The sequence below is a fragment of the Falco cherrug genome, chromosome W, assembly GCF_023634085.1.
Source record: "Falco cherrug isolate bFalChe1 chromosome W, bFalChe1.pri, whole genome shotgun sequence".
Classification (NCBI taxonomy): domain Eukaryota; kingdom Metazoa; phylum Chordata; class Aves; order Falconiformes; family Falconidae; genus Falco; species Falco cherrug.
The window spans coordinates 6,111,776-6,139,368 of record NC_073719.1 but is presented as its reverse complement, the minus strand read 5'-3'; the positions used below and the strand labels follow the sequence as shown (position 1 = coordinate 6,139,368).

The 27,593-nt window shown below is 39.8% G+C and overlaps 1 protein-coding gene across 4 annotated transcripts in view; it reads right to left on the bottom strand.

Annotated features, from left to right (window-relative positions):
• Window positions 1-6,431: 6,431 nt before the first annotated feature.
• The window catches only part of LOC129734464 (protein Hook homolog 3-like), a 124,955-nt gene continuing 103,793 nt past the window's right edge, over window positions 6,432-27,593 (bottom strand). For 3 of the 4 annotated variants that reach the window (XM_055698008.1, XM_055698009.1, XM_055698010.1), the window contains 10 exons: window positions 26,806-26,893; window positions 26,218-26,287; window positions 22,978-23,118; window positions 21,291-21,378; window positions 16,824-16,858; window positions 15,907-15,989; window positions 13,138-13,238; window positions 11,912-12,016; window positions 11,710-11,781; window positions 6,432-6,861 (listed from right to left, as the gene is read on the bottom strand). In XM_055698008.1, coding sequence (XP_055553983.1) covers window positions 6,721-6,861; window positions 11,710-11,781; window positions 11,912-12,016; window positions 13,138-13,238; window positions 15,907-15,989; window positions 16,824-16,858; window positions 21,291-21,378; window positions 22,978-23,118; window positions 26,218-26,287; window positions 26,806-26,893 — 924 coding nt within the window. In that variant the 3' untranslated portion in view covers window positions 6,432-6,720. Of the gene's footprint in view, window positions 6,862-11,709; window positions 11,782-11,911; window positions 12,017-13,137; window positions 13,239-15,906; window positions 15,990-16,823; window positions 18,340-21,290; window positions 21,379-22,977; window positions 23,119-26,217; window positions 26,288-26,805; window positions 26,894-27,593 lie in introns of those variants that run through there. The other variant, XR_008730057.1, reaches the window with a different exon arrangement.

Sequence of the window (27,593 nt, the reverse complement as noted above, 5' to 3'; positions counted from 1 at the left end):
GGCTGGTCTGCAGCCTCTTGCAAGGCCTCAACCCACATAAATCTATGGACCAGGATGGAATCCACCACAGGGTGTTAAGAGAAATGGCTGACATTGTTGCAAGACCACTGTCTATAATCTTTAAAAAGTTGTGATCAGGAGATGTCCCTGATGACTGGAAGAGGGCAATTGTCATACCCATCTACAAGAAAGGCCCAAAAGAGGACCCAGGAAACTACATGCCCATTAGTCTTACTTCAGTCCCTGAGAAAGTAATGGAATGAGTCCTCCTAGAAACTATCACAAGCCAAGTGAAGCAGATGATTGGGAAAAGCCAGCCCAGATTTACCAAGGGCAAATCATGGCTGACTAACCTGATCACCTTCTACAACAAAATAACTTATTCTGTCAATATGGGGAGAGCAGTGGATGTTTACCTGGACTTCAGCAAGGCATTCAACAGTTCCCCATGGCCTTCTCCTAGACAAACTGGCAAGATACAGAGAATATGGGGGGTCTGTGAGGTGGGTAGGAAATTGGCTAACAGGCCACACTCAGAGAGTGGCGGTCAATGTTTTTTCCTCAGGCTGGCAGCCTGTGACAACCAGGGTCCCCCAGAGAGCAATACTGGGCCCCACACTGTTCAACATCTTCATAAATCATCTGGATGATGAGATTGAAAGCACCCTAACCAAGTTTGCCAATGACACTAAACTGTGTGGTGAGGTGGACACTCCAGAAGGGTGAGCCATCTTACAGAGACACCTGGACAAGCTGGAAGAGTGGGCTAGCAAGAACAGCATGAAGTTTAACAGAGATAAGTGCAAAGTCCTGCACCTGGGTCAGAATAACCACAGAGCTCGGTACAGGCTAGGATCTGTGTGGCTGGGGAGCAGACTTGCTGCAAGGGACCTGGCAGTCCTGGTGGACAACAAGCTGAACATGAGTTAGAAGTGCGCCACTGCAGCAACAAAGGCAAATTGGATCCTGGGCTGCATCTGCAGGGGTGCTGCTATCAGAGATAGAGCCCTTGTCAGGCTGCACCTGGAGTACTGTGTCCGGTTCTGGTCCTCACAATTCAAGACAGACGTGGGCAGACTGGAGAGGGTCTAAAGGAGGGCCACAAAGATGGTCAAAGAGCTGCAGAACTTGCCCTATGAGGAAAGACTGAAGGAGTTAGGTCTTTTCTCCCTGGAGAAGAGAAGGCTTGGGGAGGGCCTCATCGCAATATTCCAGTACTTAAAGGGTGGCCACAAAGAGGATGGAGGCTCTCTCTTCACAAAGAGTCACATGGAGAAGACAAGGGACAATGGGTACAAGCTGTACCAGGAGAGGTTTCATCTCAATATAAGAAATATTTTTTTTTTAATGGTGAGATCAATCAGTCACTGGAACAACCTCTCCCAGGGACATGGTAGAGTCCCCATCACTGGAGGTTTCCAAGATGTGACTGGACAGGGTGCTGGCTAATCTCATCTAGGCTCCCTTTTCCCCACAAAAGGATGGACCAGATGATCTTTTGAGGTCACTTCCGACCTGGCCTATTCTATGATTCTGTGAATCCCATTGCATTAGCAAGGCCCTACAAAAAGAGTGTGGGCCCTAAGTCAGCCCACACAGCCCTTTCTGCACCCTAAGAAGAAAAGCATCCACTAGCCTCCACAGATGAGTGGATGAGATCCCTCCACTGCAGAATTTACCAAGAGTTCCTGCCAAGCTGTGGTTTGATACCAAATCAATTTGGGAAGCTGCCTTGGTTCTATTGCCATGTGTTCTTTTGATGTCCAGTGGAATTGTGTGCTTTGCCAAGTTTTCTAGGGCTCCACAGAATCTTAGAATGGTTGAGGTTGGAAGGGATCTCTGGGGTTCATCTTGTCCAACCCCCCTGCTCAAGCAGGGCCACCTAAAGCCAGTTGCTCAGGACCATGTCCAGACAGGTTTGGAGTAGCTCCAAGGAGGGAGATTCCACAACCCCTCTGGGCAACCTGTTGCAGTGTTCAACCATCCTCACAGTAAAGAAGAGTTTTCTTATGTTTGGAGGGAACCTCCTGTGTTTCTGTTTGTGCCCACTGCCTCTTTTCCTCTCACTGGGCACCACTGAAAAGAGCCTGGCTCTGTCTTCTTTGTACCCTCTCTTCTGATATTTTCACACATTGATGAGATCTCTCCCCCCTCCCCTGAGCCTTCTCTTCTCTAGGCTAAACAGTCCCAGCTTTCTCAGCCTTTCCTCATAGGAGAGATGCTTTAGTCCATTAATCATCTTTGTGTCTCTTTGTTGGACTCTCTCTAGTAGCTCTATGTCTCTCTTCTTGTACTAAGGAGCCCCAAACTAGACACAATACTCCAGGTGGGGCCTCACAAGTGCTGAGTAGAGGGGAAGGATCACCTCCCTCGACCTGCTGACAACACTCCTCTAATGCAGCCCAGTATACCATTTGGCTTCTTTGTGTCAAGGGCACGTTACTGGCTAATGCTCACCAGGACCCCCAGGTCCTTTTCTGACAAGCTGTTTTTCAGCTAGGTGGCCCCCCAGCATATATTGGTGTATGGGATTGTTCCTCCACAGGTACAGGACTTGGCACTTCCCCTTGTTGAACTGTATGAGGCTCCTGTCAGCCCATTTCTTCACCCTGTCCAGGTCCCTCTAGATGGTAGCACGGCCCTCTGGTGTATCAGCCACTCCTCCCAGTTTTGTGTCATCTACAGGCTTGCTTAAGATCAATAATCTTCTCAGTCTGTATTCATTCATTCACTAATTTAATCAATTGATACATTTTTAAAAGAACTTTGTGTCTCATTTTTCAGTGAACCTATGAAAGTAAAGGGTGGGGAAAAAAAAGGGACAAAACCAGAGAAGTCCAGAAATTCTCCAAACACTGCAAATACAAGATCTCCAAGAATTTACTGTATCAGGTGCAGGAAGTCTGAGGTTGACATGGCTGATAAAACAACTTCAGTTTTATTCATATAGGGTGAAACCTCAAATAGTCAACAGTAACTCAAAGTTAATTAAAAAAAAAAAAAAAGCCATTCCAAGAGCTCATGATTCTTTTTCAAACTACAGTGAAAAAGCAGGATGCAGGTAGACATATTACTTCCTGGAACAGGTTCTTTTATCTTCTGCTTCCTTTCCCTCCAAACTTAGGAAATCATCGCATATTCTTACTTATTGCGTGCAGGGGTGACTCACAATCTCCTGCTGTTTTTCTGGACTTCCAGAGAGGGAAGACATCATAGATGCAAGGCAACACAATTAAATATGCTAGAAAGCTCTCAAATTCCTTGAGAATGGCAACCAGATATTGCTGGATCCTATGTATAATCTGACACCTCTCTCTTCATCCTATCCCCCCAAGTTGACATGAATGTAGCCCATGGAGATATTCTGAGTTCAAGGGAGATTTGTCCCTCAATATAAGAAGAGGTCATACCTCCATCTTACAAGAACAAGCAAAATTTCACTTCTACCTTCTCACATAAGCCATAAAATTGGAAAGCAATATCATTTCTAGTCCAGAAGGGAGCTGGACTGCTCAGGTCTAGAAGGGAAAGTGTACCTTGGCTGTGTGCAATCTGCCTGTCTCAAATCCCCACTCAAATTCCTTACTTACCTGATCATTTTGTTTATGTTATATTTTAACTTTTCTTTTTATCAGAAAAAAATACCTGTGTGTCACATTTCCAGCTTTAGCTAATACAATCATTCTAAGGAATGGTTTCTGAAAAAGTTTCTTCTGAAGCTCTTGATTTCCTGAGATCACACTTCAGTCAGAATTCTTCTCTCAAAACTTCTCTGCAGGTGACATCCCTGCAGTATGAATGCCTAAGACTTGCAGAAAAACACATGGTTATATAAGTATGTGGTGATGGAGGAACCTCTTTCCACTCTTTATTACACAGTACAGGTGAGGGAAAAGCTTGCAGAATTACCTAAGCTTGGTTTGGAGGTGTCAAAGTTTGTCAATACAAAATTATTGCTAAATACAGGGTCTGCATGCTACCTAAGACATGTGCACAAACCCTAGAAGTCAGAGTTAAATACCTGACTGAGTGCAAAAAACCTTTCCCCTCAATCCATGGGGAAGGGAAGAGGAAGAAGGAGAAGGAGAAGAGTTGAGTTCTGGGGAAAAAATTCTCCATAAGAGGAGTGAAATCCAGGTATTGTTTGCTTTGTAGGAAAAAATTTGAAAGACACATTCAGGATATTCTTCTTCAGAATGACTAACTAAAGGAAAATCAAGTGGTAAGTAAATATTTTCCAATTACTATATCTACAAAGAAAACATTGAGTTAATCAAACTCATCAAAAATATTCCAGGAAATTGCTAAGTGGACAGTATCATATACAAGAGTACTGAGAAAATGCAAAAGCTATTGGCACATGTTAAAATACAGGAACCATTTAAATTGCCAGAAACCTCTTGAATTTTCTTGACAACACTGGTAATGTGCAAGCTAAGATGTTCATAAAACAGCAACAGAAAAAGTCAACATTAATTCTTTCATAGTCTAATGAATATAAAATTGCTAGTGTTCCTTACTTGAATAGAAAGCTCCAGACAACTTTCAGAACAAGGATTATCTTCAGGTGACAACAGAATCGCAAAGGATTCCCAATTGCTTAACTCCAATCAGATAAAAGTACCTGAGAGCTGATATGTACTTCTTTAATTTTAAAATATTGATAGCTGTGTGCTCTGATAGAGTTTCTTTTAGATACACATCAATAGATAGACACAATCAAATTAATGGCAATAGCAAACTGTATTAGTAGACAAATCAAGGAGATATAACCTTCTATTAAAGTCTTGGCATCTCTTTCTTTCACAAATTGATTTTGGCAGTTTGGTAACAGACAAGAAGACCCAGCCAGATAAAAGTAAAAAGATAACTTTAAATATTCTTGTTTTCTTTTCATTTGGATGGTATATAAATGCTGTGTTGTCAATCAAGAATGTTAAATTCATTCAGAAAAATTATACTTGCTCCTTTGAACAAGAGCAATTATGGTAGACATATACATCAGTGATAAGACTTCAGAAGACATTGTTTACATTGCTGGAAAAAAATGCAAATAAAATAGAGTAAAAGTTTTTCAAACATATGCAGGTTTTTTGCCTGGATTTGATATGAACAGCTGATGCTTTAAAATAGTTTCTATAAATGCCACTCATCTATACCTATCCTTTGATTCAAGCATGCTGGTTTTAAATGATCCTTTGCCTTTTTCATGGTATGTGTAGATTAAAATATATCTTGAGATGGTTAAAGTAAAAGCTATTGTGTGTTTTATCTGAAGAGATATATAAAAAGTAAAAGCTTTCACTGGAGAAAGTATTAAAATAATGTTAAAAAGATAAATTTATAAACTAGACTATGAATATTAGGAACAAAACAGTTTAAATAAAAAGTTAAGATGAAATTGCCACAGAATGCATGCGTATGAAATTCTCCCTTGAGCAAATGTATTACAACAAATGATCAGATGTGCTTTGTGTCCAGCACCATCAATTACTTGAAATAAATGATAGGGAGAGCTAAGAATTACTCAGGGGATGCTATAGAACTTTGTAGGACCAGGGCCTAAATTAATAATAGGCACCCACATCCATTCCACTGACCAACAAAAAGGTGCTACAACGGCGAGATATTATTGGACAGTTACATGTTTAAAAGTTAGTACAATAAACAACAGTCAGTTTTCAACAGTTAGCAACAAAGAAACATGCCTCAAGAAGCTAGTACCGTTAGTAAGGCAACTGATATCATCCTCTGAATTAATATGTTAAAAATAGATCTTTTAGTAGGGGATAACAATTTGAATACATTAACTTCCATTTGAACATTAACACATTTGAACCTCAATGGATTGATCCATTATGTACTGTTAATGCCTTCTTTTAAATGAATGGTGCTGTGTCATATTAAAGCATTTTGAGTATTTAAAACTTTATATTATATTTATTTATTTATATGTGCATACACATGCATGCACACACACACACAAACTTCAACATGAGTGGAACAAACCATTTGAAAATATTCACCTGTCAGCAAACATAACAGTAGCTGATAAACAAAAGCAGATAGGAACCATTTTAAGGGAAGAATAAAGGAAAGCCTACAAAAATTCCACTTCCCTACTAAATGTCAAGCATCAAGAATAGGAGCAACCTCTGTATGTAGGAGATGTGTCTGGGCTTAGGGTTTTTTGTTTGTTTTAGGGTTTTGTTTTGGGGGGGCTGTTTGCTTTCTGCTTTTTTTAAAACTCATAAGCATCCTAAAAGGGAGCAATGGATGTGGCTAGGCTACTCTCATTGCCAATATTAGGTTTTATGGCTGCAAATACATTTCACAATAACATTATAGGATAATAATACATGTAGACACAAATATATCAACTGTGACAAATCTGTTTGCTATACAGCCTATATCAGGCTTTTCATATGAGATAAGGCTTCATAGAATTTTTAATGACTCCATTATTATACAACATTTATCTAGATTTTTTCCAAAACTTTTGCACAATCAGAAAGGCAAAGAGTAACAGAGACTCCAAAGAACATGAACAAAATACATTAGAACAATGAGAAACCATGATAAAACCCGTTTTTGAATTGAGAAATAACAGTGGTTACAAAGGACAAAGAGATAGGATACTGGTTGAGTTTCCAAAAATGTTATGTGCAACAAAAGTGGCCTGGATCACAGGGCAGTTTTCTTTCTAAAGGTAAGGCTTCTTTACCTTGCTGTTGCTGGCTGGACATAACCAGGGTAAGATCTCCTTGTGCTTGTGGCTTGCCTTTGTCTGGCTAGGAAGGACTGTCCTGAGCCTGTACTAATCAGTCTGTCTTCTGCTGCTTTTTTATGCAGAGTCATTCCCTATAAAGAGAAACTTATCAGTGAATACCAATAAATAATGATGAACAACTCATTTACAATTTATTCTTTCTTCTTCACAAACACAAGCTAATCTGGTTTTAATTTCAAGCATTATATTTTCAAGAATGGGGTTAAAACATTCTTCCTGAGCCTTTTTGAGGAGTTCACTTTTAATCATCATGCAAGTTTGCAGTAATTCTTGAGAAAAAGGACTCCCAATGTGCCAGGTCTTGAATCTATATTTCCACACATGAACACATGGTGCTATGACAAACCTTTTGAAAAGCCACCCACCCCCACCCCACCCTCACTCCCGTAAGTTGAGCTAGAAGAGCTCTCAATTATATTCTCCTTCTGTGGAAATACTAACATAATAGAAGTGATGGGAACATATTTTGGTGCTGGTAGATATCAAGTTGAACATGAGTCAGTAATGCATCCTTGTGCTAAAGAATGCCAACAGCATCCTGGGTTGCATAAGGAGTGTTGCCAGCAAGTCAAGGGAGGTGATCCTTCCCCTCTACTCAGCACTGGTGAGTCCACATCTGGAGTCCTGTGTCCAGTTATGGGCTCCCCAGTACAAGAGAGACATGAACATGCTGGAGAGCATCCAGAAAGGGGCCATGAAGATGATAAAGGAGCTAGAGCAGGGGTCCTCAAACTACGGCCCACGGGCCGGATACGGCCCCCCAGGGTCCTCAATCCGGCCCCCGGTATTTACAGACACCCCCGCGCCGGGGGTTGGGGGGGGAAACCAAGCAGCCGCAGATGACCTCCTGACACTTCATCCGCGCGCCGGCCTCCGCAGCCCCCACGCACCCGCCGGGACCGGGCTGGAACCAGCGCCTCGTCCTCGACCTGCCCCCCCCTCCCCCCTCCAGGGGGCGCCTCTCGGCTACAAACCGCGCCGCCGCCGCCCCGTCCTCCTCCTCCTCCTCCTCTGCGATGCGCGGCGGCCGACATGCGCGGGCATGTCCTCTGCCGGGCAAGCTCAGTCGGCAGCCTCTGCACTGCGAGGTCCAGCCAACTCGGGCGAATCGCCAGAGCCCCGGCGCGGCAAAGTCCCTTCAGTCCCTTCTGGCCACCCTGTCCGGACTGCGCGGCCGGGCTGAGGAGGGGGGCGGCGGCATCAGCGAGGGGGGCGGCTCCCCCGTCTCTCCCTCCCTCCCTCCAGCTCCCAGGCAGGACAAGCAAGCCAGCACCAGTGGGAAGCGTGCGCACCATCATGTCAAAAAAAAAAAGAAAAATTGACTCCGAGTGCGGGGTATTCCAAGAAAAGTGGACTTCTGATTATTTTTTCACGGAGTACAAAGAAAGAGCTGTTTGTCTGATATGCCAGAATTCAGTGTCTGTGTTCAAGGAATACAATTTGCGTCGACACTACCAACCTCAACATAAAGATAAATATGATTCTTTGGTCGGACAAGTGAGAAAAGATAAAATATTAAGACTGAAACATGGATTGACAACTCAGCAAAATACTTCTGTGAAGCAAAAGCAGCTCAATATATCATCACTTTGAGCAAGCTATCAAGTTGCCAAGCTCATAGCGCGCACTGGCAGAGCATTCACAGAGGGAGAATTTGTTAAAGAATGCTTTCTTTCGGTGGCCAAAGAGATGTGTCCAGAGAAGGTGCATTTATTTAGCACAGTGAGTCTTTCAGGACCTACAATTACACGAAGGATTGAAGAAATGGGGGAAAATTTGAATCTGCAGTTGCAAAACTCCTCAAAAAAACTTTGCTATTTCTCATTGGCACTCGACGAAAGCAATGATGTTCGTGATTCTGCACAACTTCTAATTTTAATTTGTGGGACAAATGATTCTTTCAAAGTCACGGAGGAGCTTGCTGCACTGAAAAGCATCAAAGGAACAACTACAGGAGAGGATATCTATGAGAAAGTTTGCCAAACTATGAATGATTTGGAGCTGGACTGGGGTAAACTATTCAGTGTGACAACTGATGGTGCTCCTAGCATGGTGGGGTCCATGAAAGGAGTGGTTGCACACATTAACAAAGAGATGGACAAACGCAGCCATTCACATCCAATAGCCATACACCGCATCATCCACCAACAAGCACTGTGTTGTAAATCACTGAAGCTGGACTCTGGCATGAAAATTATGGTTTCTTGTGTTAACTTCATTAGAGCTCATGCACTAAACCACAGACAGTTTCAGGAATTTCTGTCTGAGCTAAATGTTGCCTATGAAGATATTCTGTACCACACAGAAGTCCGTTGGCTGAGTCTAGGGAGAGTTTTGAAACAATTTTATGACTTACTTCCACAGGTTTATGATTTTGTGCTTTCTAAAAACAAAGAAGTACCAGAGCTCAAAGATGCGTTTCTGACAGATGTAACAGAGCTACTCAACAATTTCAATGTCCAACTTCAAGGAAAGGGGAAGCTCATCTGTGATATGTATTCACATGTGAAAGCATTTCAAGTCAAATTAGACCTGCTCATTAACCAAGCAAAGGAGGAAAACTTCTGCCATCTCCCCACAACTCAAAACCTGTCTGCAGAAAAAACAGCAGTTGCATTCCCAAACAAAACATGTATGGATGTACTAGAAATGTTGCAAAAGGAGTTTCAAATTAGATTTAAAGAGCTTCGTCTCCATGAACAGGACATACAGCTTTTCCGGAACCCATTTTCTGTTGACATTGAAACTGTTGATCCGATTTACCAAATGGAATTGGCCGAACTACAGACCTGTGATCGCTGAAAGATGCATTCAAATCAAGCAGCCTTACTAATTTCTATGCATCTCTCCCCTCAGAGACATATCATAATCTCAGGAACCACGCACTCAAAATTGCAACCATCTTTGGCAGCACCTATGTCTGTGAGCAGACTTTTCCCCGAATGAAACATCTGAAATCTCCAGTCAGATCCAGACTAACTGATGAACACTTGCATCACTTGCTACGACTAGCAGTGACAAATATGGAACCTAACATTGACCACCTCATTAGCCAAAAGCAGGCCCATAGTTCACATTGAAATATTATTTGGTTTTGTTGATTACAATTGTTCTTCATTTTAAATATTGCATTCTTTTTCCTGTTTTTTGTGCACTACTACAAATAAAAGATGTGCAGTGTGCATAGGAATTCGTTCATTTTTTTCCAAACTATAGTCCAGCCCTCGACAGTGTCTGAGGGACAGTGAACCAGCCCCCTGTTTAAAAAGTTTGAGGACCCCTGGACTAGAGCATCTTTCATACAAGGAGAGGCTGAGAGAGCTGGGATTGTTTAGCCTGGAGAAAAGAAGGCTCAGGGGGAATCATCTCATTAATGTGTACAAATACCTAAAGAGAGGGTGTAAAGAAGATGAAGCCAGGCTTTTTTCATTGGTGCCCCGTGAGAAGACAAGAGGCAGTGGGCACAAACAGAAACACAGGAAGTTCCCTCTGAACATAAGAAAACTCTTCTTTACTGTGAGGGTGCTTGAACACTGCAACAGGTTGCCCAGAGGGGTTGTGGAACCTCCATCCTTGCAGAGATGCAAAAGCCATCTGGATGTAGCCCTGGGCAACCATCTCTAGGTGTCTCTGCTTGAGCAGGGGGGTTGGACCAGATTATCTCCAAAGGCCTTTCCAACCTTAGCTATTCTGTGTTTCTCTGGTTTTGATAGAATCTGTCTTTAGCAGAAGCTTGGAGCTATGAAATATTTCCACTGTTGAATGGCAGGGAAAAGAAGAAAATCACATACTGACTGGGAGACCCTAACCAGTATGAGATGATAGAAGCTATGGTGGGCTGTGGATAAAATCAGAGACTAACTAAAAGGAAGAAGCAGATGAAGCTATCACTAATCATCTTCGTCCATATGAGAGTCAGGCTACTGAACTGTATCTCTCAGCTCAACCTTGTCTTCTGCTTACCAGTGGTACCAACATTATGTAGTTGGACAAGGGCACCAGGTAACCTGAAAGTGCCTTCAATACCAAAAAAAAATCAAATGCTCTGTTTAAACACCATTTTACTCTCCTACTCATGAACATAGCAGGAACATAAAACAGCAAGAAGGAAACTCTTCCAAGAGAAGACAGAGTGAAATAATTTAACCTCTATGATGAAACAGAAACATGTTACAGGGAGGTCAGGGACTCCTATCAGGAGAGCAGTTTCAAAGCAGCCACACTCTATCAAAGGTAAAGTCTTGAACACATTTGCTGAAGATGAACAATTCCTTGCAAAAATATCTAACACTGTGATTGCTATACAATTCCCTTATGCTTTGGGTAGTGTAAGTGAGGCTTGACCCTGCACTCACCCCTTTTCATATGTAGTAAACAGAATGAAAGAACCAAAAATGTATAGCTTGGTAAATGCCCTAAGAAATGTATCAGGTTTGCACAAAACTACCTGCATTGTCACTCTAATGAAATAGAAACAAGCAGAAGATTGGGGAGGGGGAAAAGAAGAGAATTAATTTGAGTATTAGAAGACAGTCTAATTAAATATCTGAAATTACAAAAAAAGAAAACTAATTAAAGATCTGAAATTCCAAAAAAGAAAACTGAGGCTTCCTTTCCACCCACAAAGTGATGCTTCAGGTTTTGAAACTTGAAAATAACAACCACGTTGGGTTCTATATTATGAACTGAGGTTTACTTTGTTGTTTTTCAGTATGAACTCTGTCAAGCCTTTTACAAGTTTATTGGTTTCCACTAGGAGTTAACTGCTATATAATGATAACTAAAAGAGAATGCTTTCATCTGCATATATATTTGAAAATATTTTACATATAAAAATATTATAAATAAATGAAGACCTTGATAAACACCACAGAAACAACTAAGATTTTTTAATTGTTTTTAAGTTTGCAGATTCTTACCATATTATACCAGGCACTAACAATAAACTTCTCTTCCATTTCTCTTTGACTCTTTGTTTTTTCATATTCTTTCTAAAAAAAACAAAATCCCATTTATTTAAAATTGTTTAACTGCAGAGAAAAGTAGATATTAGAGAAGCACAGTCTATACCCAAAAATGAGGAAACACAAAAGATCTACTGGGAAACGTGGAGATTATTACCTCTAATGAATGGAACATTCTGTCGCGTTCCTGCAACTGATTTTTCAGTGCCTGAATCTCAGGAGCTGCACCCTGGTTTTGTTTAGGATCTAAGGTGCGGATAACCTGTGAGAGGAAAACCATTTTGTCTTTAATTCAGTGTTGGAAAAGGCATCAAGGCATTATAACTGCATAGGGCAAATTAAGAGACATAGAAGTGACTTAAACCACGTCAATATAATAAAGTAAAATGCCATTTTAAAATGTCAAACAAAAGAATGCTTAATTTTAAAAAGCTGACATATAATACAAATACATCTCTCCCCTAATAAAACAGAGGATCTAAATTGTCAACCAGGATGATGGAGACTATCTCTAAACAACAGCCATGGAAGTGTCACACATTATCTGAAATGTACTCTAACAGGACTGTCAAACAAGTGTTGATAGGAGAAAGCAAGACCTCAGAGGTTCAATATCTTGAACACAAGGAAGCAGTTCCTCCCCCCAATTCTGTACCGCCATGGGGCCAGAGCATGTGAAACCTTTCCTTGAAGCCTTTTTCTCTTTATAGCTAAAGATTACCTATCTGTTACCCCTCAACTCACTCTTCACTGTGGACTCAAGGACTACTTCTATCTGGAAAGAGGCTGGAAAGATTCAGGGATCTGGAGTATCAGTAATGCAAATTTTAGAAAGTTCCGCTACAGCCAAGAAAAATCCATGGTAGTGCATGTGTGATGAAGTTTCTGCCACTAAGTAAGATGAGGGGAAAAACTAACTACATTCTTATGTGGTGCCCATCAGAGACAGCATTTGAATGCTAACAAATACTCAAGAACTATTCCAGTAAAGGCTGAGGTTTTAAAGTTTGTCCTAGTAAACAGCTGAAAAAATTTTTAAAAACATATGATTCCTAGCATGGACATGACTTCAGCCAAACTGCATAATTCACTGATGAGCCTGTAAGAACTCCCACCAAGAAATAGGTTATCATAATTTCAGGAAGTGATTAACACCATCTCTGTGTTATCCACTGGCATTTACGACTCTTAAGAAGCTTTGTCTGGGTAACTCTAATATAAATCTGTATCAGTGGGGTACATACATGTACAGAAGTAGTACAAAGGGTTTTGGTTAGATAGTAGTCATGAGTATAGTTAATTAATTTAGTTTTATTCCCACAGAGTGAAAATGTGGTACAGCCTGTTGGGGAAGGATTGTTAACTTGGAACCCAGACACTTACACTTTTGGCCTTTTCCAAATACTTTTTGTATCGTTCTTCCATTTGTTTCATTTCTTCATCTTTTTTTCGCAAAGCTTCTTGTAATTCTTCAATTTTGAGTGCTTTATGTCAGGATTAGAGAATAAAATAATTGCATTAAATTTATTTACACGCATTTAAACAGACATTAAACCCACAGCAGGACTTTAATTCGGTTAAGAAAAGCTTACATAAGGAATTAAAAATTCTTATTGATGCAGTGGACACAATAAGTTTAATTCAAAACCTCAGAAACGCATATGAAAAATGGTATATTGTAGTTCAAATGAACAGAAGTTTAACAGCGCAGTGAGAAGCAAGGTTGTTGCTCATATCTGCCCAAAGGTAGTAATGAACAAAATTCTTCAAATTGTGACATGAAAACACTCCAATTATGTTTTCTTCTGTCCTTGTTTCAGCTGGGATGGAGTTAATTATCTTCTTAGGAGCTAGTTCAGTGCTGTGTTTTAGCTTTGATGTGTGACTTTTCAGTTCCCCAGGCCTTGTTAGTGAAAAGGCTGGAGGGGCGCAAGGAATTGGGAGGGGACACAGCCAGGTCAGCTGACCCGAATTAGCCAAAGAGGTATTTCATACCATGGGCCATCATGCTTGGTATATATACCTGGAGGTTGCCTAGGGCAGGCAGGTTGTTGCTCGGGGACTGGCTGGGCATTGGTTGGTGGGTGGTGAGCAGTTGCATTGTGCACCACGTGTTTCTTTCTACCTTGCCCTCTGGATTTTATTCTTTCCCTTCCCCTTTTCATTATAACTGCTATTGTCATCATTGTTATTATTGTTCTTTCATTTTCATTCTATTTCAATTATTAAATTGTTCTTATCTCAACCCTTGAATTTTACATTCCTTTACAACTCTCCTCCCCATCCCTCTGGGAGAGGGGAGTGAGCGAGTGGCTGCATGGTACTTAATTACAAGCTAGGGTTAAATCACAACATCTTCACATCATTCTCAAGAAGTGATGCAGACCAACAGGACAGTTTCACTGTACAGACAATTTCCTGTGTTGATTTAAGAATGTGCCAAGCCACTACTACTTGTGCAAGCTATACATACTACTTGCATGTCAGAGAAAGATCAAATTTGTCATTGTTGATCAAATAGTATATAACATTGGTGTCTGGTTCTCAGACAATGATAAATGTTTGACAAGACAATCTATTTGTTTTGTAACCTCATTTTTCAGTTTTTATTTATGTTTATTTACAGTTTTCTCTCTATGCATAAGGAAAACACAAAGATGATGACTGGGTAAGATTTCTTCCACTGATCTGTTACAGAACCAATTGCAGGTATTCATCAAGGCTATAGAATCTGTTTTTCAATATTGTATAATTCTGGCACAAACTTCTTGGCTATAATTCAATCCAGTTAAAAGAATCCAAAGAAACAACCCACACACCATTTACCCTACTCATGGAAAGAAAGGAAGAAGTATAACTACTATAACTGTTTTTGTCATATCAAGATAGAAGCTCAGCCCAAGGTTTTCCACAAAAAACTTACAATTCAAGTAAGCTAAACAGAAAAGTCTGATTATGCTCTAAATTTTAGAAGTTAGGGACTCAGAAAACCAGGCCCCTTTCTGCCTTGCCCCCACAACTGAGGCCTGTTAAGTATGGAAGTATTACATACTCATTAACTACTCAGCCTCTGAATTTCATCTCCAGTTATCATTTTCTAAAATGTGGAATTTTGTAACATAATATTGTTCTGTGGTTTTAACTGGAAACTAATGAAAATTTCTTGGATCTAAAATTTACCTAATGATTATGCAATCATTAGGTAGCTGGAAAGCTGCCAAGCAGAAAAGGACCTGGGGGTGTTGGTCGACAGCCATCTGAATATGAGCCAGCAGTGTGCCCAGGTGGCCAAGGCGGCCAACAGCATCCTGGCTTGGATCAGAAACAGTGTGGCCAGCAGGACTAGGGAATAATTGTCCCTTTGTACTCTGTATTGGTGAGGCAGCACCTTGAATACTGTGTTCCGTTTTGGGCCCCTCACTACAAGATAGATATTGAGGTGCTGGAGTGCATCCAAAGAAGAGCAATGAAGCTGGTGAAGAGTCTAGAGAACAAGTCTTATGAGGAGCGGCTGAGGGAACTGGGGTTGTTAGGCCTGGAGAAAAGGAGGCTCAGGGAGGCTCAAGGGGGACCTTATCACTCTCTACCACTACCTGCAAGGAGGTTGTAGGCAGGTGGGTGTCGGTCTCTTTTCCCAGGTAACAAGTGATAGGACAAGAGGAAATGGCCTCAGGTTGTGCCAGGGGAGGTTTAAATCGGATATTAGGAAAAATTTCTTCACTGAAAGGATTGTCAAGCATTGGAACAGGCTGCCCAGGGAAGTGGTTGAGTCACCATCCATGGAGGCATTTAAAAGACATGTAGACATGGCGCTTAGGGACATGGTTTAGTGGTAGACTTGGCAGTGTTAGGTTAATGGTTGGACTTGATGATCTTAAAGGTTTTTTCCCAACCTAAATGATCCTATGATTCTATCATTCTTTGCCATGGTGGGCTCTAAAATGTGATCTGCTACATCTCAAGAATTAGTAGCATGTTTTTGGTCATTATAGCTTTCAGAGTAATTAACACCACATACCACTACCACTTGAAACATATTTTGGTTTTCTTACAGCTTTCATAGATATTAAATTAAATATTAATTAAAGATCATTCCCTGCATGCAAAACATTTTACAGTTAAAAGAAATGGAGTGCATATCAGAAAACTCACAATTGTTATTACATCTTGGTTCCAAATCCTCAATAATAGCTCGTTTCTTCTGTAGCTCGTTGTTAGCTTCATGGAGCTTCTCACTGTTACAAGCCATAAAAACATGCATTATTTTTCCAATACTCTTATCCTCTTGGATGAACATTAAATGATAAAATAAAAAAAACCCAAACCCTTGGAGTATGGTATATTTTGGGAGTAGTATGGTATATTTTGGGAGTATAGTTGACTTGGCTGTGAGGCACGAGGACATATGTGTTAATGTCTATGAGAATGTTTATAAAATATACTAAAAAGCATTACCATATATGCAGAATTATAAAATCAAACAGCTCTATTCTCAGCCCAGAATTATATACTTACTTTAGAATTTACAATAAATTGTAGAAAGCATGCTTGAAGTGTATAATATCAATAGTTGTGATAAGATTTGGGAAGAATGGCTTACCCCCTCCCAAAGTTACAGAGAGACTATACTTTCTAGTAAGCCAGTTAACAAGCAAACAATTCTTTAAGTAAAACTTCCAGTTTAAAAAAAGTGTAAAATTAAGAACAGTGCAGAAATAGTATAACAGAAAGATCACACTCACTAAAATGTTATTTTTTATTCCATAATGTATACTAAAATATAAAAAGGTAAATATTGTTTATATTGAAATGTTTTCCTCAGAGCAAAATTAATTATTCCTCTTAACTTAAGCTTTACACTATTTTAAATATAATTTTCTAATCACCAGAAATAATGCTTCAATAACAGATTCTCTACATATTCCTGAGCTATATGCATTTCTCTTCATATATATCTTCCAAATGCACTACTGCCTGCCCACTACTGTTAGTGGCTAAGCATCTGCTAAGCATATGGAAAGCAAATAATTTCATGTGGCAAGCAAAATATGGAAAGCTTTATTACTTACAGATGCTCTTCAAGTTTCTTTTGCAGAAGCAGGGACTAAAATAGAAAGTCAAAGGTGTCAGTTACTTTAATATGTTATGGTGCTTAGTATGATTTCAGTTCTATTAAAATATATAATTTAACAATTATAACCAGAACACAGACATTTAATTTCACCCATTTTTAGGTCATAATTGTATAGCAGTTTTCTGTAGTTGTTCTTTCCTTGATAGCTGTGGACTTCCCCAAAATCAGAATGCCTTATAACTTCACAAATACTTTCTTGGAATTGGATCAATATATGAGAGATCCATTAATGACAAAATTGTATTTCAGTTGTTTTCATTGCTTTGTGATTCAGTACTTTTGTAGATTAGACTAATTTAAATTAGACTCAATTAAATTAATTTAAAATTAGATAGTGGAAAATTTGCTTGAAGAGCTTTCCAATGCATCAAAGCAATTTCACATAAAGACTCGAGGTAAAATTCTGTCCCTGCAAAAATTAGATGGAGTAGAATGCTACTGACCAGAGGACAGCAGAAATTTTATCCTCAATTGCTCTGCTTTTCTTTGTTTTCATATTTTTCTTTGCCTAAAAATATGTAAATATAATACACCTTATGGTGTTCTGATTTTTGGCTAAGTCACATTTGAATAAGCTCTTGTCAGGGGGGATGGTGGTGATGCGCTTCAAAATAAATTTTAGTTTAATCATAAACTTGCTTTATATACATCAAGCATCTTTTAAAATCAAAACCATAAATGCCTATAAAGTAAAAGTAGTATTAAGTAAACAGAAAGCCATACTCACAATAGCCTTGAGCAGAAACCCATGCCAGGAAACAAAGATGACATATTAGCATAAAGCAAAACCAGCAACCAACAGAAGAAACTATTCAGTAACTCATGAACAGAAAAGCTTAAATCCATGCATTTTTTCCAGACATGTACATTTTTCTTACTTCTCTGTTCTCATTAACAGTTTAATCCTGTCATATTTTCTGGAGAGTTTGGGAAAGCCAGTAAAAATTATCCATACTGTGTTCAAGTATATGAAGGCTTTTCCACTTTCATACATATGCAAACATCATACTCAAACCACAGTTTCAAAGAAATGCAGTTGCTGTCATGAAAAGTAATTTTAACATTGAAGTCACATTAGTAGCTGTACTGTTTTTGGCTGGGATAGAGTTAATTTTCTTCATAGTAGCTTGTATGGGGCTATGTTTTGGATTTGCGCTGGAAACAGTGTTGATAATACAGGGGTGTTTTGGTTGTTGCTGAGCAGTGCTTACACAGAGTCAAGGCCTTTTCTGCTTATCACACTGCCCTGTCAGTGAGTAGGCAGTGCACAAGAAATTGGGAGGGGACACAGCTGGGACAGCTGACCCCAACTGATCAAAGGGATATTCCATACCATATGACATCATGCTTAGCAATAAAAGCTGGGAGAAGAATGAAGGAAAGAGGGGATGTTCAGAGTGATGGTGTCTGTCTTTCCAAGGAACGACGAAGCCCTGATTTCCTCGAAATGGCTGTCAATGGGAAGTAGAGAACGAACTCCTTATTTTGCTTTGTTTATACGTGTAGCTTTTGCTTTACCTATTAAACTGTCTTTATTTCTACTAAACTGTCTATCTCAACCCATGAGTTTTTCTCACTTTTACCCTTCCAATTTTTTCCCCCATCCCACTGTTGGGGGAGCGAGTGAGCAGCTGTGTGGTGCCTCACTGCCTACCCAGTTTAAACTACAACAGTAGCAAAGCAGCAGACAGTATGTTGGGCTGTGATAAACATGTAGAGATACATGTATTATGGTGAGGAGTCCTCAAGGGCTCTTATGTCTGGGTGCCAGCAACTGGGGAGACTGGGATCCAGTGGTCAGCTACTGGGCAGATTGAGTGTCTGAGCCCTGTTGCTGAAGGCATCCACATTATACATATATACATATATTTGCACTAGTGGACCTCTATCCTGCTCAGCCAGAGAGGGGAGCAGGATGAAGCTGTTGGTGCTGTCTGTGTTCATGTGAGTGCTCTGTGTGTCTGTCTGTGATCTGTATGGCCAGCCATGTATATATGCATATATGTGGTATATAAGTGTGCTCTGTGTGCGTATGCTTACTGGGAATATATTGGTTGGACCTGGAGACATGGAGCTGTGGCAGCCTCGTCTCTCTTGGGCTGATGAATCTGGCCTAAATTCCCCTAACAGATTTAACAGGTTGGCTGCTTTGAGTAGAAAGATGGAGCAAACATCCAGACCCTTAAAGGTACCTTCCAACTTAAAGTATTTTCTGATTTGAACAACCTGGTCTAGTGGCAGGTGTCCCAGCCCATGGCAGGGGGGGGTTGGAACTAGGTGATCTTTAAGGTTCCTTCTAACACAAACCATTCTACGATTCTACATTTTCTTTTCTGCTCGTTTAAGAGTACATGTAGGCAAATATTCAGAACCCAACAAGATAGGTCCATGGAGGTAGTGCCTATATATCACTGCTCATGTGGTCAAATTTATACTGAAGCTAGGAATGCAGCTGGTGCATCATGAGCTTCAAGCTCTGCCTGGTACCCACATCAGACTGTACAGTTCCATGTGTAAACCTGTGCTGGCATGGTTTTGCTGATAACAGAACCCAAACCAGCTCAGATTATACCTACATGGGCTGTAGTCAGTCCTTTAAGTGCACTGTAGACATATCTTAAATCACTGTCTAAACCAAAGCCTCAAAAAAAGGCTAGATTTAAAATTACAATAAATAAAGGTATATTTCATTAGACTGAGATTATTTACAATACTCGCTACATCTGAGAATATCTTTCATAAACACATTGCTCAAAAAGTAAATCACAAAACAAAGCTTTATATGTCAACTACTGAAAATAACAAAACTCACAAGAAAAAAAAAAATGACCTGTCTTATCATAAATGCTTTCTCTGGGTTCCTAAACTGTAAAAGTGAAGTTTCATTTTCTGGTATGTAAATATAATAGGCTAGGTGCATTTTAAGAAATATCATCAGAAGTTTTCAGGAGAATGTTAAATTTAGCAATATTATAATCAAACTTGTCAAATGGAACTGCTAAAAACTCCTGTCTGTATTCACTAAGCTTGAATTTCAAGTATATTTAAATGCATTCCTTGACAAGACAGGATGAAATCCTGACTCCAATGAAGTGAACAGAGGTTTTCCTCTTGATTTTCAGTGGGACCATGATTTGCCTTCAGCTCCCACAACTCTTCTTGCCAGAGTGGAGCTGAGAGCAACAAAGATCCTTTTTCCGAGAGACTAACAGCATGTCAGTAAAGTTGTGTTATTCTTCATGCCAATACCAAAGTATCTGTGCTCTGATCTCACTGAGCTAACAAGGCAGAAATGTTTATGAGAGCATGAGAAAGGTGAAGACTTAGCTGAGAATTACTTAGATTGTTGCACTGCTGAGGAAACCCTAAGATTTCTCAGCCTTTCGTACATGCATAACAGAAACAATATCAATTGGGTTGGGCTTTTTAAGACTTCCTACATAAAAATGATAGTGATAGTGTTAGTAATAAGGGTTCCATTCAACTGGACACTATTAAACAGTGCCCCTGTTAAGGATGCCAAAGATCAAAGATTCTGTTGAGTCTGTTTACCACAAAACATGCAAAGAGTATATTCAGATTTTAATCACCCTGAAAAATTTGGTTTTGACTTGTAACCAAGACAGCAAAGAATATAATGGAATGACATAATAGTCTAGACCCATTTTAAAATTAATTATAAGTTAATTCTTAATAATATTTTTCTAAATAGGAAATCACTGCTTTCAGGACAGTTCTATAGCTTCTACTCTCAAATAAGGGAGGTGGCAAATAAAATTTTCAGTGGAAGATTATAATTTGTGTTCCCACACTAACCCTGTGACAATGTCTTTATTTTAAATATTAAAATGTATAGTATCTAGGTATACAGAAATAGAAAATATTGCACTGTGTCAAAGGACTGCTCATTTGACTTTTAGTTTTGGCTTGCATGACATCTTGCCTTAGAGATACACATTTATATCAGCAATTACTGGGTTTCCATTGGCAAGAAAGGTATTTACTACTATGAAGAACAGTTAAACAGAAATACCTTGGGATATTTTGCTAAGAAATGGAAAATCAATGTATCCTTAATTTCCTAAAAATGTCTCTAATAACATTTTTTTAAATAAAGCTGAGTTTACCACTGGAATGGGCACATTGAAGGGGAAAAAATATTTAATTCCTTTTCTACAAAGAAAGTTTTTATTTATTCTAGAAAAACATTTCATTTTAAATTTCTCATTGAGAAAAATACAGTTTAAAAGTAAGGCCATAACAGCACATATGGAAAGCTACCAGAAATCCATATCTGCATTATTTCTTCATGATGTAACAAGAGCAAGAGATATTATGTAAAGCTGAAAGGTAGGATAATAGCAATTACTTGAACACAAGTTTTACATACATTTCTACTTACATCTTCAGCTTTTGCATCTTGCTCCTGCAAAGACTTCTGTAGTTCTTCAACCTGGGACTGTACTTCTAGCAGTCTCTGATTTACCAGCCTAGGAAATAGATAAAATTTATTTTTCAGAAACAATGAATTACAACATGATGAAATTCAAGATGTTTAGTGTGAAGCATTATCAGGACATCTATGAAAGAGATACAACACTATTTCTTTATTCAAAATTGCATTTGGTTTATGTGACAAGGTTTTGGTAGTGGGGGGAGGGGGGCTGCAGGGGTGGCATCTGTGGGAAGAAGCCAGGAGCTGTCCTGTGCTGGACACAGCCATTACAGCTGGCTCTGAAATGGACCCACCACTGGTCAAAGCTGAGACAATCAGAGAAGGTGGTGGTACCTCTGAAAAAGCATATTTAAGAAAGAGCAAAACACTGCCTTGGAGTGAGGAGTGAGGAAAAAAGTATGAGAAACAATCCTGCAGGCACCAAGGTTGGAGAAGAAGGAGGGAGAGAAGGTGCTCCAGGTGTCGGAGCAGATATTCCCCTGCAGCTAGTCAAAAGGACCACAGTGTTCCAGGTATTCCCTGCAGCCTGTGGAGAGGACCATGCCAGAGCAGATATCCACACTGCAGCCCAGGGAGGACCCCATGCCAGAGCAGGTGGATATTCCCCAAAGGGCCTGTGGCACAGGAGGCATGGGGAACGCAAGGTTGCAGTCAGTCCATAACAGTTCCTCTCTGCTGCTCCTTCCTCCTGATGCTTTTTCCCTGCTCCAGCGTGAGTCCTTCCACAGGCTGCAGTCCTTCAGGAAAAATCTGCTCCAGCATGGGTTCTCACGAACTGCAATTCTCTCAGGAAATATCCAACTGCTCCAGAATGAAGTCCTCCATGGGCTGCAGGGGAATCTGCTCCAATGCCTGCAGCACCTCCTTCTTCTCTGACCTTGGTGTTCACACTGCTGTTTCTCACTCTTTTTCTCTGTTTGTCTGTCCAGTGTTTTTGCCCTTTCTTAAATATGTTTTTCACAGAGGTACCACCAACTTTTCTGATTGGCTCAGCTTTGGCCTGTGGTGGGTCTTCTGCAGAGCCAGCTGGAACTGGCTGTGACTGGTCTAAGATTCTTTCTGCTGACTTTGTCCTCACTGATCACAGTATTCTGTGGATGAAGCAAGACAGCTAAAACCTACTGCATACTACAGTAAGAGAAAATTCAGTACATAAAATAATGGACATTTTTTTATCACCGTAATTTTCATAAAATACTCAGTTTTACAAAAACTAGATCATCTTGACAGAAGCTCTAACATCTGTGAACATACTTTTAAAGAACAAAATAGGAAACAGAAGGGAAGATGGAAAATGTACAGGGAATGGATGATCAGTAGGGAAGATAGGGGATTCTTTTTGTTATACTTGCTTTACAGAAGGAGAAGCTGAAATAATACATGGTTCATTTTGTGAGCTTTTGCATCATTCCAATTGCAGTCTATTACAGAATTCTTTAGCTCACACTGCAGGCTCCAGACACTGGAACAGCATTGAATGACTAAGTAGACTCACAGGCTGGTTGAGATACTTTTTGATAGGGCTAACCACATTTTTTTACATAAGGAACATGGCCTTGTCAACAGTCTGCTAAGACAGAAGTGTACGGCATTGTTAGGAAAGTCACTGGAACAAAGGACAATACTTCCTTACCTGTTCTCTGTCTCCAATTCATTCTTCCGTAAATTTGTACCATCAAGCAAGCTCTGCAACAAGGTGATCTTTTCATTGTCACAATCTTCTTGGTTCAGCTTTAACATCTTGTTCTCATGCTGAAGGCGAATAAGTTTCTCCCTAAACAAATAAAATCTACTAGAAGCAGCTTGCCATTTTCTATAAAGAATAGAACAGTTTACCACAGGATGTATAAAGATAACAAAGATCTTTACCAGTTTTAGAAATAGATGAAACTACAATTCACTCTTGATCTCCAAATTCAAACTTGATTAAAAAAGACTGCAATTGTACAAAACACAGAAGAGGAACATTGCCTAAGGGCCCAGATTAGATCTGAGAACAAGGTCAGACAGACAGGTAGTAAGCAGAGCTGGGTATCAGGGTATCAAAGGATACAGGTTGTAAACTTAGCTATCAATAAACTACTGCATGAACCTGGGCAAGTCACTTCCCTCCTCTTGGCCTTCCCCCCTGCAGCCTCCATGAATGTCACTGTATTGAGTCTGGCTGGGATGGAGTTAACTTTCTTCATACAAGCCCATATGGTGCTGTGTTTTGGATTTGTGGCTAAAACAGTGTTGATAACACACTAATATTTTGGCTATTGCTGGACAGTGCTTGCACAGAATCAAGGTTTTTGGTTTTTTCCCCACTCTTCTCCAGCCCAGTGAGTAAGCTGGGCATGGGCAAGAGTTTGGGAGAGGACACAGCTGGGACAGTTGACCAGAATTAGACAAAGGGATATTCCATACCATATAATGTCATGATCAGCAATAAAAACTGGGGTAGAGGAAGAAGGGGGAGGGATTTTTTTGTGTTCGGAGACTGGTTGGGCATTGGTCTACCTATGGGAGATGGTGAGTGACTGCCTTTGCATCACTTGGGTTTCTTTTCCCTCTTTCCACCTATTAAACTGTCTTTATCTTAACCCATGAGTTTTCTTGCTTTTGCTCTTCCTATACTCTCCCCTGTCCCTTTGGGGTTGTGTGGGTGCTTAGCTGCCACCCAAGGTCAACCCACAATAGTTGCTTAACTTGTTTATTTAGAATGAGTCCAACCAAGAGCCCACAGACTGAATCTACTTTGTGAAAGAAACACTTTCACCCAGTCTGCAATTTTTCTCTATGGGATGAGAAAAGATGGTTGAACAGAAAATCTTTTCTGAATGGCCAGATACTCTTTTTGCTAGCTTACAGTGGAGAGATTCAAACTCTGTTGTCATGGAGAAGATAGAAGAGCAGTAGTTGCTATTCCTGTGAGTGGGAGCCCCTTCCCATCAGCAAAAGAGGCCCCCTGCAACCTTCATGCTTCATTGGAATCAGTGGCAGCGGCCCATCTCTGTAGATCAGGACGAAGCAATCTTCCCAGCTCAACCACTACTACTGTCCATCTTTCTGAAGTAAGCAAGGAGGCCAAGTTTAGCGTGTCCAGACAGCCAGCACAGATGTATGTTAGCCTGAAACCAAGCTTCTGGAGCTGCTGAAGGTAAAGAGGCAGTGAAGTCTACATGGCTTTGCCCAGGTATTTACAGCATTTAGGATCCTGTTCTCTCCTGTACAAATCATTTGAATGTTCATGCAATAACCCCCTACTTTTGTAATACTGCCTCAAAGCATTACTCTCCTTCTCTGCTGCTAGAGAACAAAACTGAAAGGAACTACTCTTATAGCAATGCACAGCAACATGGCTGGAAGAGAAACAACTTGTTTCTGTTATTACTTACCTAGCAAGATATCCTTTAACTACTCTATAAAGTTTCCCAAACCCATATGCAACTTTCCAAATATTGAAATAGTTTTACCAACTTTTGCAGAGGAAAACATGAGTTCCTAAAGATCTTGCAGACTTCTGAGATGTGAGTGGCCCTTAATGACTTCAAGTTACAGTGATACCAGGCACTCTGGCAAGGCTAAACACAAACATTTTAAACCATAGTGATTTTCAGTCCTGTCCCTTCTCTTTCTTCTAATAGTGCATGGCTGTTCTAATGCCATAATGCAAATGCATTTTAAAATCTATTCTTCATTTTGACAATTTTAATATTTTTTCCCCATACATGGAAACATAGAATGGTTTGGGTTGGAAGAGACCTTAAAGATCATCTAGTTCCAACCCCCTTGCCATGGGCAGGGACACCTTCCATTAGACCAGGTTGCTCAAAACCACATCCAACCTGGACTTGAACACTTCCAGGGATGGGGCATCAACAACTTCTCTGGGCAACTTGTTCCAGTATCTCACCACTCTCACAGTAAAGAATTTCTTCATAATATCTAATCTACATCTACACTCTTTTAGTTTAAACCATTACCCCTTGTCCTATCACTACATGCCCTTGTAAAAAGTCCCTCTCCAGCTTTCCTGTAGGCCCTCTCTTCATTCTCCCAGTCCTTGCCTTTGCCTTCGGCGACTTGGGCGGTGTGGCTGAAGCACTTCCTGGTGAAGATCGAGGCAAAAAAAGTTGTTGAGTACCTCAGCCTTCTCCATTTCCTGGGTAATCAGGTCTCCTGTTTCCTTCCAGAGACAGCCCATGTTTTCCCTAGTCTTCCTTTTATTACCAATATACCTGTAGAAGCTTTTCTTGTTGCAATTGACTTCCCTGGCCAGATTTAATTCTGTCAGGGCTTTAGCTTTTCTAACCTGGTCCCTGGATGCTCAGACAATTTCTCTCTATTCCTCCCAGGCTACCTGTCCTTGCTTCCACCCTCTGTAGGCTTCCTTTTTGTGTTTGAGTTTGTCCTAGAGCTCCTTGTTCATCCATGCAGGCCTCCTAGCATTTTTGCCTGACTTCCTCTGTTGGGATGCATCACTCCTGTGCTTGGAGGAGGTGATCCTTGAATATTAACCAGCTTTCTTGAGCCCTTCTTCCCTCCAGGCCTTTATCCCAATAACAATACAATAACAATATATTCCATTGTTACAAACATTTTTGTCTGTTAAAGTACATAAGTTGCAATTGTATGAATTCTTTGCAGGAGGAGAAACCCAACTTGAATATGAAGGGTTCCTTTGTTTCTCCTTTTGAAACAAGACAAACTTGAGAGAGATCAAGTGAATCTTGTCTATAAGCATAAAGGGTGCTATTGTATGAAAATCCAAAGGGAAGGAGAACAAACGCTAATCTTAGAATTTTTCGAACACTGAAAACCAGATAGGAACGGTCATTTATTTGCACATTCTAAGGCTTAAGCAGAATAAAAATATGAGTTAACTTACTTGATTTCAGGAGTAACAATTTCCACTGCTAGACTGTCTGAAGGTTCATGGCTTACCAGGGGCATCAGTGCTGTGTCAGGAAAAGAAAGAGATATAAAGTATACCAGGAAAAATAGTAACTTTCTTTTAAAAGACCAGGAATAAACTTTTTTTCTACAAGTTGATAGATTTACAGTAATGTTCTTGAGTAATTGGGAAATAATAGAAATGTCAGGCCTCTAGCAAGAAGGAAAGGCAAGCACAACACAATGTGGAGAAAAATCAATGATCCTATTTTCACCCATTTTAGAGAACTGATTTTATGTTGGATAGTTTACTGATTGGTTTACATAAAAATTAAAACAATACAACGTAACACATGGAAATGAATTGCAGCATATGAATAATTATGTAGGCATGACGAAATTGTTACATATAGGTTTATATATACATATATATAAACATACATATACATACATATATATATGTTTATATATACATATAGGCTATAGGTTTACTATCTGCTAAATAAAGACATATCCAGTATTCTCCAGAAGACATCTGTGTACTTTAGAAAAGATATATTTAATTTCGTTTTTTGTCTCTTACCTGTAGTGGTGAGTTGACCTTCCTGTGCTTGTATACATCGGAGCTCTTCAATACTTTCTTTTAAAGAATCTCTTTCTGCTCTTAATCTCTGAATAATAGGAACAACAATAATATTAGTCTTGGAACTACAAATCCATCCTTAACACTAAGCACATCGCCACAAGGCTAGCATCAACACTTAAAAAAGAAATTATATGCAACTCAAGAGATGATTTTCATGTGAAGGAATTTCAACTTATTTTGGAATAGAATTAATATCAAACAATTTGTGGAAACAACAATATTTTTAAGAAGGTTTGCTGCTGCATATCACACTTGCTAGGCTAAAGATATCAGAGAAAAAGCTTACAAAATAAAAGAATTGCAGAATGGTTGAGGTTGGAAGGGACCTCTGGAGGTCATGAAATCTGATGTCCCTTATCAAGTCTCTCAGTATTCTCTCTCTACACTGGTTGTCTTGTCTATTATAATATGGAAGAACAACAAGCTAAAGGAGGCCCCTGGAATCTTGCAGCTTTGGACTCCAAACTTTCATACTTTTTGTAAAACACATTGCTTCTATTGTTAAATTCTTTGCTAAATATTTTATCACACTAATAGGCTGATAATCTGTAGAAGTTATTTTCAACCAGAAGATTTGTTTGTTCTTAATATAACCTATGAAACCCATACAGTATCTTCATAAATTTAATGTGCTCCGTTTGATACTTGTTCTAAACTAATTTTCAGCAGACTGAACTGAAACCCTTTAGTACTATAGAAATTTGGCATAGATACAAGCCTCCTGC